The sequence below is a fragment of the Ammospiza caudacuta genome, chromosome 3, assembly GCF_027887145.1.
Source record: "Ammospiza caudacuta isolate bAmmCau1 chromosome 3, bAmmCau1.pri, whole genome shotgun sequence".
NCBI lineage: Eukaryota > Metazoa > Chordata > Aves > Passeriformes > Passerellidae > Ammospiza > Ammospiza caudacuta.
In genome coordinates this window covers 92854102-92866214 of record NC_080595.1, presented here as the reverse complement: position 1 = coordinate 92866214, position 12113 = coordinate 92854102, and the positions used below count along the sequence as shown (strand labels likewise).

The window sequence follows — 12113 nt, the reverse complement described above, 5'->3', positions numbered from 1 at the left end:
GGGAATGACTATTATAAACTGTGAGCTGGAGAAGGACACAGTTTTTCTATTTAATCATAAGTGTCTGTAGTGTAAGAAGAAAAAAAGAAGGTAAAAAGTGAGGGGTTTTAAAGGTTTGAATGAGAAGCAGAAAATTGTTTAACAGATACTGAGAAAAGCTCTTTAAGGAAACCTCCTAAGAACAAAAAATTGGTTTTGGACTTCATTCTCCAAATTGTATTTCAGGTTTAAACTATCTCAGTTATTTTCATTTACAACCAAACTTAAACTTTCAGGTGTGACTTTGTATTTTTTTAATAGCAAGTTTCACGGTTTGCTGAAAAAGTACCACATCAGAGTAAGCAAGTAAGAGTACAGACAACAAAGACACAAACAACTGAAAAATATAAAGGATTTAGTATCATGGTAACTTCTAAAGCTACTCTTGGAGAACTACTTGTCTTATTTCCCTCTCCCAGGAGCAACACTGCCTCTCTTCCCCTGACAATTAGTGATAATGTGCCATTCAAAAAGTTTCTGGAGAGATGTGCTTCATGTTGAGGCATAAGAACACATATTCTGAGAATAAAACAGGCGTGATAGAATTTAATTAACTCACTTTCACTTATATAATACTTTATTAAGCCTTATTTTGGAAAATATGGAAAACAAACCACCTTCACTGTGATCCATAGTGCCCCCTGGGTTGGGAAAAGGAAGATAAAAGTAATAGATGTAAGGGAAAGAAATAAATAAATGGTTATTGTGGAGTTTTTTTCACAAAACCTAACCAACAAGTAAAACAGTCAAGCTTCAAGCTAATTACAACACTAGAGAATGCTCCCCAACAACAATAGCTTGTTAGATAAAAAAATAAGAGCATGAAAACAGGAAATACATCCTGGTCAGTATGTACTAATTATCACTCTTCAACAACAATCTAAATTCTGCATGCATCATAGCAAAGGACTTTTTTTTTAAAGGGATGCAGGAATAAACAGAAATGTTACTTTTCAGTTGCTGTGCACTTTACTGAAATACAAGGAGTAACAGTGAAGCAAACACAAGGTAGCTGTCTGAAAGTTTACCAAAGAAATAAGATTTTCAAATTCTGGTGTTCAGATGTACAAGTCAGGTTTTTAATTATAGATAAAAGGTGATCAACAGGGAAGGGGAATGAGGCAAGAAAGACTTTAAAATAACAACTAGCTATGATACATCAATCCTACTTCACAGACCCAAAAGCTTCTGCAGCATCACTCCCTTACTGTGTTGATTCTCTACCCTATAAGACACCATTTGTTGCTCTTCTTATACTGTAAAAATGCTGCCCTTTTGTAATTTCAGAATACTCAAATCCATTATCTGACCAGGCTGCCCTTGCTCTCAATAAACAGCACCATAAAAACTGGAGGAGGAAGAAAAAGCAAACTTAATGCACCTCTCCCAGACTGAACAGCAGAAAGCAAAGCAAATCAGAACTGCGTGGATGGTTTGTATTTCATTTACCTGATAGCCCTGAGCCATGAAGGAATGAGGTGATACATATTGAGAACATAACACACAGCACAAGCACCAGTACAGGCATTTGGGTGTTTGCTAGATAAGTCTTCACAAGAAATAATCTAAAGGGTGCAAGAGCAAGAATACCCATAGCACACTTACTGCTCAAAGTTCTATTAGTACTATTAGAAACAAAAGCATTTTAAATGTTTAAATGTTTTAAAATGTAAATGTTAAAGTATTTTCAGGTGATACCATTTGAAAAGAATTCAGAATTAAAATTAAGGACAGGTGATTGGCAGGCAGGTGCACTTGTCACAGAAGAGATGCAATTAAACACTTGCATCTCTGAATTGTGCCCTCAAAACTATCACACTGTAAGTTTAAGATAAGGTTAATAGACTAATAAGTGAGACACAGCATGGACTGTCAGCCTTACATTGCTTTAAAATGAGGTTTGTAACAGAAAAGTCAGGCATGGTAATGTTTTACAGGGATTTAAAACAAACACTTTTCATGCATTAATTCAATGAGTACATTGGCTGTGGGCAGGATTTATGACCAGGATTTCTGTTTACCATGACAAATTTTATCAATAGCAACAGCATTGCTACACATAATGACACCCAAAGAAATCTTGATCTTGACTTAATTCAATGCACAAAGTATTAGCAAATTTAATCAAAATTCTACCTCCTTTCTAAGCATTCAAATAATTATTCTTTTTCGAGCATTCAGTCTATTCTTACCATTGCAATCTGGTCTCACAAAAACTTGGCTAGAGTTTAAAAATTTAAAGGCCAGGGTTAGAAAGGAAAAGGAAAGTTGTACTCATTTTCAGCATCTTTGCTAAGAATGCATTAATTAGATCCTACATCGTGCCAGTGTTACTGTTTGTTACTTAACTAAGGAAAAAAATAGTTGCTGAAGTTTAGTGTCCATACATTTACAAGTAACTACTGAATATTATCTAAGAAAAAGCTTCTCAAAACAAGGCTTTTCAGGAAGAGCTGTCTCCAAGATAACAGGAGAATGAAGCCACATTTTTCATGGACTGTTTCAGATGAAAAGGGATTTGGATTTGCTTGCATTTGCTTCTGGGGCTATTAATTATTCTACTGCTAGCTTCCTCTGTTCTATTAGAATTATCCACCAAATTTGAAATTGTAGCTATACAGCTGCAGTTACTATAATGATGGACTCAACCACACACAGACACAAATCAAGAAGCTGAAAAGCAACCTGCACTGCAGGGATTTAGCTCTGTACTCATTAAGACTAAACACTATAAGGAGTCTATTACTTTATGTTCAGAGGAATATGAAAAATCCAGATTTCTTGTGTGTGGAGCTCATAAAGGTCGAAAGGCACACTTACTTCACTAGGATACAGCTTTCTTTCCATGAATTTGACTTTAGCAGGTGAGATGAAAGCAGTGAGACAGCAATGTCATATTCTGAGGTGCTATTAAAAACAATCAACGCCATGCTTCAGACTGAAGAAAATTACAATAAAAAATCTTTTTAAATCTGAAGAATCATTTTTCTTGACACAAACATCTCTTGCAACAAAATGGGATGTTATAAACTTTTAGGAACTAGGTGTCACAGAAACAGTAACTCAAAGAAATGGTCAGTGTTCTATTAGCATCCTTGAAGAGAGACTTTTGCAGCAGCTATACATGATAAGCATCAGAATTCAATACAAAATTTATCATGGAAAGAGACAACAAAACCAACTGACATGTTTTGCTCAAGAGCTCAAGTATAGGTTTCTCCCAACCACTGAAATGAAATTTTTATGTTCCCTTCCTTCTAAGACTTTCCTGTAGAGACATCCATTGCCAAATATACACTATGTATGTCAGTCTATTCTCTTAGTTCCTTTTGCTTCTTTCTAGAATGCTGCTAGAGTTTATTCCTGACACACTACAGCAAAATCAAAAAGCAAATCACAATAAGCCTCACCAGTAACAACATGGATTAAAATCTGTAACAGGCAGGTGCCTATCCACTCACTTTCTTTGCATTATGAATGCAACTTTTCAGAAGGAATATTCTGACAAAGCCAGAAAACTCTGAAATGCTTAGCTAGCAAAATAGGTCAAGCACTTGAGAATAAGCTCAGCTAAAAATATCTTAGTTCACGAGACCTGACTAAAAGATGAGGTTTGCCTGAGCAAAGGTGTTTATCAATGGGGTTTGAATGTGCATTTCCCCAGCTGCAAAGCTGCATCCAGAGCAGAGAAAGCTGAGTCCTGTTGAGGGTGAGACAGGGGACACGCTGAAAATCTTGTAACTCATGATGAACAGCAATACAGTAACTCCATCATTCGCCTTCAAGACTCAACTGCTTTCCAGATCAAAACAAACTGCCAAATTCCAGAGCCATTTCTGTTTTGTGGAATTTTTTGAGTTTGGGGGTTGTTTGTTTGGACGGTGGGGAGGAATGTTCTGGTTTTGAACAGAACTGGTACCTTGTGTAATTATTTTATTTGAAGATCTGCTAAAAAATGAACAAAAACCTAACTTACACAACTTAAATAGGAACTTACCCTTTCTTGCCATTTACAAGTTATATTACATTTACCTCTCTTGGTGATAAAATTCTGTTGATCATTTCTTGCCAAGCCAAACATCCTTGGGTGCCCATTTTTATAATTAAGCTTCTAAAATTAACCTAAAAACAGCTGTGCTTTTTAATCTTTATAGTAGGCCACTGCTAATTACTTCTTGCAGCTAAAGCCCTGCTTGTATTCATACTGATAACATTATCTTAATTTGTCCTTGACTTTAAAAAAGTATTACATGGTAACCAGCTCCTCCTCTCATTCCCACAGCTCTTAAAAACCAAACACTGCCCAAAAGAAGTCTTTTCTTAAACACTGGCAATCCCCTACTGATGATTTTTCCTGTTTGCCAAGTGGGATTCATCATGTTAAGTCCGGACACTTCACTACAAATGAGGGTTTCCTCCCCTTCCACCACAAAACAAAGCTTAACCAAAATAATTACGAGTTTTGAAAAGTGTTATTTTGCTCTTTTATATGCACATCCCAAACTGAATGACTGTACACTTCTAACATTACATGTTTACTTCAAAGGAAATGTAACAGCAGTGAATGGCACGTTAGACTTAAAAGGAGAGCAGAGAGAAGGCAACACATAAAGGTTAATAAACATGGAACCACAGCAGGTAAGAAGATTTAAAGAAAAAATGAGAACCCATGAGTGGTTATAAAAGACTGTGTTTTTCAGAAGAGTACATGGAAATCTTGCTTAGGGAAAAGTCTACATGGTAGGAGGGATCAAGGAAACTAACACCTACTTTTCAGAAAATGCTAGAGAAAGGACATCCAGATACAGAATTAAAATGTGTTAACAAAAAGCTTCTAGTCCTAATCTAACACATCTTCCCCACAAACTACTCCTTTTAAAAGCAGCCGTCCTAAGTCACAGTATGACTATGCTTCCAAGAATACCTAAGTAATTTCTGGTGACTGGTACCATGCCTACACTTGCAATTCCCACTTACACTGAGTGACTGAGCTGAGTAGTACCTTACTCAAGACTGGAAGAGTCAACTGTAGTTTAGAAAGGCTAAAATGTCCTCTGGTTTACTAATACTGCTATTGTCCTGTTAGGTGCACTGAAACAATAATTTTGTTTTTCCAGAAGCATTAACACCCGTGTTTTCTCCATGGGCTATTTTGACTAAATTAACACATTGTTGTGGTTTAAGTACAGTAGGTCCTAGACCTTCCACAGCCAGTCACTCCCCTGGAATAACATGAGGGGAAAGAATCAAAAGGGTATAAGTGAGGAAACTCAGGGTTTGAGATGAAGAGAGTTTCAAAGCTATAGCAAAAGCTGCATATGCAAAAAAAGTAAAGCAAGAAAGCCATTCATCACTTCCCATAAGCAGGCAGGTGCTCAGCCATCCTCAGGGCAGCAGGGCTCCATCACACATAATGGTGACTGAGGAAGACAAACGCCACCACTACAAACATCCTTCTTCCCCCAGCTCTATATGCACAGTACAACATCACATGACAAGGAATGTCCCTTGGGTCAGCTGGAGTCAGCTGTCCTGGCTGTGTCCCCTTCCCTACTCCCTGTGCACCCCAAGCTTACTCACTGGTGCAGCAGGGTGAAATAGAAAAGGGCTTGAAGCCATCCAAGTGCTTGAGTGCTGCTCATCAATAACAGAGAGTGTCCCTGTGTTATCAGCACTATTCCATGCTGATGTGCAAACCCAAAACACAATACCATGTGGGCTACTCTGAAGAAAACAATAACAAAAAAGTCTGTAAATGACACCAGCAAGAGCCCCTTGGTGATATTCAAACCCTTACTGTATATGAAAGCTGGTTTTATAGAAAACAAGTTTTCTATTTCTAGTACTGTTTAACAGCTCTTTCTTGGGAACCCAACGATTTTATTCCTACACTCTATTCTCCTTTTCCACAACTTCTGCAATATATTTCCTTATTATACATTTTCCCTACAGCCTGTGACACCAGGAGACCCTGCTGTGGAGGACTTAGCAGAGGACCAGTTGCCTGGTTTCAAACAGAAATTTGAGGAGGAGTTGACAGAGCAGCCCAACAAGTACTGTGAAGCTCTGCTAACAAATACACCAGGTTAACTCCACTGTCCCCTCTTGATTTCACTGCCTAAATAGTTCAAACATGCTGTAGAAATGGGAAATTTTCCAACAGTGTCTAGCAGACTGTTTCAAATGGCCATCTTTTCTTGAGCAAGTGGAAGTAAATCAGCATATGTTGTAAGGCTGCTTTCAATCTAAATTCTGATACATCGCTTGTTATCAAGATGCAAAATACTCAAATGATTTTGGTGTTTATATTTACTCTGAAGCTCTTACTTATATAAAAATATTAAAATTTAAGTAAGAATTAATAACTTATAATAAGCAATAAAACTGAAAGTACTTACATTAAACTTAATAATGTCATATATCAAGTACCGCGGGACAACCTGTCCATTAACCTTGTCGATGATCATTTCCTTAAAAGAAAAGAGAAAGCATTGGCATTTTTTTCATAAATACAGAAGAAGAACGTTGACACATTTATATATGCATATACCTGCAAGCATGATGCAAACACCAGCCACGTCTTTATTACAAAAAAATTTTACAACAGGTCAAGATTATAAAAATAATATTGTGGTCTTAAAAGTCTCTCAGTAAGCATTCAACAAAACAAACACCAGGAGGCTGTGCTAGGGCTTCCCATTCAGATTTGCAACATTTATTCATTCGTTTCCCCACAGCTTTCAAAGTCTTGAGTGAATAATGAGTTATAGAAAAGAAACCTCAGTAAGAACTGTGATCCTAAGCCAACCAAGCACTACTGGAAATCTTGCCCACAGTCAGAAGCACAACAGAGAGGAAGTACAAAACAAGCATTCACATTCATTGTCTATGCTCAGGTTGGATCTTTTAATTTTGAAAGTGTCCTAGGCAGCACTGAGAGCTGCAATTTGCTTGAACGCTGTTGCACTGTGACTAAAGAGGACGGCTCCTTCAGACACAAGTATCACAGCCACTCTCTGCACCACATGAAGCCAGTTAACATTCAATATGTACCAGCAAATCAGACTGAAAACCGGCCAGGTGGGGAAAGAACATTATTGATCAACATCCAAACACAAGTGTGTTTCCTGAACTTAATGGTATAGGCAAAAATACAGACTCCTTACATGGGGGCGTTACATCTGTAACTCAGGCTTCCTATGACAGGAATTAGACATAGTATATAGAGTTTGATGAATCAACAATGAAGACTGAAAATGTTAACAGTCAACCACTGGTAGATGTTTTCCAGAGACAACTCTGAAATAACCACTTCTCTAAATGCAATCCATCTTCTCCCTACCTCCCTCCCCTGATTCTTGGCTAATAAGTGGTAACAGCTACAGATATTTTTTTTTCATTAAAAAAAAATTAAAGTTAAAAGTTAAAATTCCAAATTCACACAAACAACATAAAACAACTAAAAAACATGAAAATAGTTCACTATGACATGATGAGAGCAAAATCAGGAGTTCAAGAATTATTCCATAAAAAGAACATTACATCACCTCTATTTTTGTTTAGTTAATGTCTTGCTATTTTTATGTCTTACAACCTTTTAATTTCTCTCAGAATCCATGGATGCTACAAAATAAACCCAAAAAAGTCTGATTGACTTATGTAAGATTAATTTTCAGTCTGTACAACAATAACAAGATTCTTGAATTATACCTAGCATCTAACCACAACTTGCTTTGAAAAAAAAACCCAAGCAGTTCAGTTGTAAAAACATAGATTTGGTTTAAAGCAAACATAAAGCTTGAAGCACTGAAAACTGAACTAGAAGACATGAACATGTTGTTCCCAAAAACCACTGTGAAATCTAAATTACCTACTTAGTATTTTGGAATTTCTTCCTCTGTGAACACAACACTGAGATGGAGACTGGGATTTCAAAGCCATGCGCAGCATGGCTCCCTGAGTTGACCTTACACATCATTCCACACAACTACTTTTTTAAAATTAAAAATTAAAAAAACATGAATCCAATGAGTGGAAACTATTCCCTTGTAATATTACAATATCTTCCCTCTCAGGATTAAAAAATACAACAAAGAGGACCAAGAACTGTTTTTAAACATCCTTTGAAGTGTTTATTTTTAATTTTTTCTCTACTTCAGACATGTATACATTTTTATTCTATTACTGATCAAACAAGCCTTTTTCCTCATCTCCTCCCTTCTTTTATTCTTCCCCTGCCTCCTGTTCTCTTTGACATCCTGACTGAAATCCCAGCTACCAGAGCAAAAAACAATAGCACAATATGCCTTAGAAGATGAGATGACAAATCCCTGCACTGCTCATCTCCATCATGACAACAACATTGCCTGCTCCATTAGTTACGCCAATACAACTGTCATAAGGCAAAAGCTGCAAAGTGAGCATGGGAATGGTTCCGATTAGAAATGCTCTAACACATCATTATTTTACAATCTGATTTCAGAATCTTCCCTGAAATTATCAGAATTGAAAAAACACACCAGGGAATAGACCCCAGAGACAACTTCAGAGAAGATGGGAAAATGTAGTATTTGTGGAATGACCACAATTAAACTCACTCATTCTGACCTGAGTAATAACCCGGTACTATAAGACTATATTTAAGCCAATTTTTAGATAACTAAAAACTTAAACCCAAACCCTCTCACATGACATGCTAATATAACATAACGTTATCCCAAAGGCACACCTGCGTCTCTGCAGCTCCTTCTACAGAGTCCATGCAGATTTACAGCCAGTATTGTGCATTTCAAAGCTACCTCTGCTATTACCACTTGTCCATTAGCTGCTGGTTAAGGTATCCACTTAACCCATGGGCCTGAAGAACAAGGACCAGTGTTCAATTAATGCAATATAATCTGGCAACACTGTGCTGGTGTTATTCTCCTCAATCCTGTGGTGTTGCAAAGCACAGTTGTACAGTATATTGGACCTGAAACAGCGCTAAGAGCTTTTTGCTGGACAAGTACCAGAAGAACAATGCTGGAGTGAGAGCTCATGGGATTTTTTCCCTGAATCAAATCTCTAGAGTAACTTACACTTAAAATAATCCAAAATTCAATCAAAAAGCAAAGAATCCAATTTTACCAGCCACTTGCAGAACGTATTTTTTTGTTGACATAGAGTATGGAATCAGATCTAATATCTGTTTTTTCCTTTTTCTCCTGTGCCTTTTCTTAATCCTTTATCCATTTACCTTTAACATAATTCTAGTCACTGCTGAATTTCAGGAATGAAAAGTTTTTGTTTCTTGCCTTTTTTCTTAAGTCTATTTTGCATAAATCTATTTTGCACCAGCTTTCACAAACTCAAAAAGTTTTAAGTTCTGCAATTTCTGAGACAGCTTACAGATAGATAACATGTCTTCTGACATAAAAACATAAATGCATCTTTATCTCGCTATCCATTTATGGAGTTCCTGACCCTCTTAAGTCTTCAAGTGTAAACAGAATTTTATATAAAAATTAAGTCATTTTTAAAATTGCATTAAAACTGTAAAAGTTACTCCAAGCCTAAGGATGACTCTGCATTTTCTACTCAACTGTTCCAAAGCTAAGCAGAATGCCAAGAAAGCTCCTGAAAATAGCTATTTAGCTTTTTTGCATGACAGCCGAAACATTTGAACAAAACTCTGTGCATTCCCTCAGATAGCACTAGGGATGCAAAACACTTAGCTTCTAAAGGAATAAGTCATACTAGTCACCTGTAGGTGAAATTTAAATTAGCTTTAATGAGCTTTGCAAAAAACTTTCTTCCATGACTGAACAATTGCAACTGAAAAGCTGGAGATGAACACAGAGTGGGGCAGATCTGTCATCACCCAAGGCGTCACTGATCACATAAGAACTGTTTGCAAGTAATTTCAGCCCAAAATGAACCACAAATGCATCTGAAATTCTCAAAGACAACCACATGAAAGGCTTACACCAGAGGCCTTAAAGCAAGTTAAAAGATCCCTGAATGCATGGAAATTCCCTTTATGAAAGTTTCATGTATACTGTCATTTTAAATAATGTTAGGGAGATATTAATCTTTTGTATTCTTAAAACCAGTAGCATTTTGCTACATGGCACTGATATTTCTGTTTTCTGTTTCCTTTTTTCTCATATTTTTAAGAATATTCTAAAGCAAAACCAATTGGACCACCTCAATCTATACTTTCATTCCCTGAAAGAGAGAAAGCTACTTCAAGGACAGGAAGTATGAACTACTTGAGCCTGTAATTAAAGAATTCATTTCAACAGCCCTTCAAGCACTAATTAGCAAACTATGTTAAGAGAAAAAGCCAACTTCTTCCAATGGATTTAAAAAATAAAATAAAATCAATCATGCATATATCTAGAATAAAGGACCATTCATGGAAATTTTCATTTGGCATCAACATTAGGCAAATATTCAATTACAAAGCTAAGTTCTTCTGATCCTTCAAATAATAGGCAAGTCTTATCCTCAAACCTGTTAAAGGAATTTCAGTTGAAAAAGAAAAAAATTCCAGCAGCATCTTTTTATTTAACTGACCATACCGAAACAAATTTAGAAATTTGTACTATGAAAAGTATTTATCCATTGAAAGGCTTTAGTTCTATCTCAGGGTACTTCATTCAATCAGTACTTGTTCATTTCATGTCACTTTGCTTTTCACTTTATTAAAAAATAATGTAGGAGGGAAAAAAAAAAAACACACTAAAGACTGATTTTATTCCAATAAAGTGAAACACCAAAATGCACTATTAACAGTCAAACTTTTAGAGAACCACAAATTAAGCAAAGTTATAGTTCATGCCCTGTGGGTACCTGAGAGAACTTTAGTCATTCTTAAGAGACTTAAACCATAAATCTGGGGAACACAACACACCAGATCAGAGACTCTCTTCCATGCCCCACAGCTACATTGTGCACTTATCTCAATATCCCTGTGTTCCGCTATATACATATCAGCCACCTTCACTAAAACATCTGTTTGAAATAAAGAGAATAATTAAATAAACAAATGAAAGAGCAGCCATTTCCCTCAAGAACACCTAGGACTGTACCATATGGACACTAGCAAGTCATTACTTTCTCAAGAGCCTTAGAAGTAGCAGGGGGAAAAAACAGCAATACCAGGCTTTTTATCTCAAAAGCATGGAACCTAATGCATGCCATCAAGAATAATATGTATATCATTCAGAAGCTGCCTGGCTGAAGAGGCTCCTACCAGACACCACAGCTTGTGCAACCACTTCTGAGCTGACAGCACGGCATTTCTTGCATTATGCTCTCAATTTTTCAATGAAGCAGAGGTGGTGGAAAAGATTCCATTATCTGCTTCTCTGTCCCTGAGACAGCACATCGTTCCTTGCAGTAATTATCCTCACAGACTCAATTTACACACACTTCACATGTAAATGTGTGCTCAGTAAGACACATCACTCACAGAAGTGACATTTCAAGTAGAATACTGACAACAAGAGCCTGAGAAAGGAAAGGAAGTTAATAAAGACAATATGGCTGAAAAGTGCAATAGGCTTCAGAGGATCAATATGGAAGCTATCTCAGGTACAAAAATACTTCATCAAGCAGGAGTTACAGCAATGGAGAGTCTCTAATACTACTGAAACTGCATAAAAGGAAACTGCATTGATCTATTAGTGTAAGAGCTAGTGAAATTCTCTCAATCATGTGAAATGGGACAATCAAGAATGAAATAATTTCTTCTTGTGGCTACAGTTATGAAAAGTTTACCACCAGCCCAGCCTCCAAATACACAACTCTATATATAGTTTTACAGCTTGGTTTACAACTGGCTCAAAAAGTTCATTAGCAAGTTTACACAATCTAAATTAGCATAGCAACTTAGAAATGTTTTAGCCTTAAACAAATACAACTAAGCCATTTCTAAATCATTCAAAAGTTCAGATCAGCTGAAAATAAAGGTGACAAAAACAGAGACATCAATTCACAAAAGTGCATCAAAACGTCATGAAAATTTTATCAAATTTTGGAAGTATTTCCATAAATTGTATAAAATTGACCATGTTTACTATTTCAAAATA

General features: G+C 36.4%; 1 protein-coding gene across 1 annotated transcript in view; it reads right to left on the bottom strand.

Annotated features, from left to right (window-relative positions):
• RNGTT (RNA guanylyltransferase and 5'-phosphatase) overlaps positions 1 to 12113 on the bottom strand; it is a 170291-nt gene that overhangs the window by 115083 nt on the left and 43095 nt on the right. The window contains exon 10 of the mRNA XM_058801514.1: positions 6438 to 6509. Within this exon, the coding sequence (XP_058657497.1) occupies positions 6438 to 6509 (72 nt within the window). The remainder of the gene's footprint in view (positions 1 to 6437; positions 6510 to 12113) is intronic.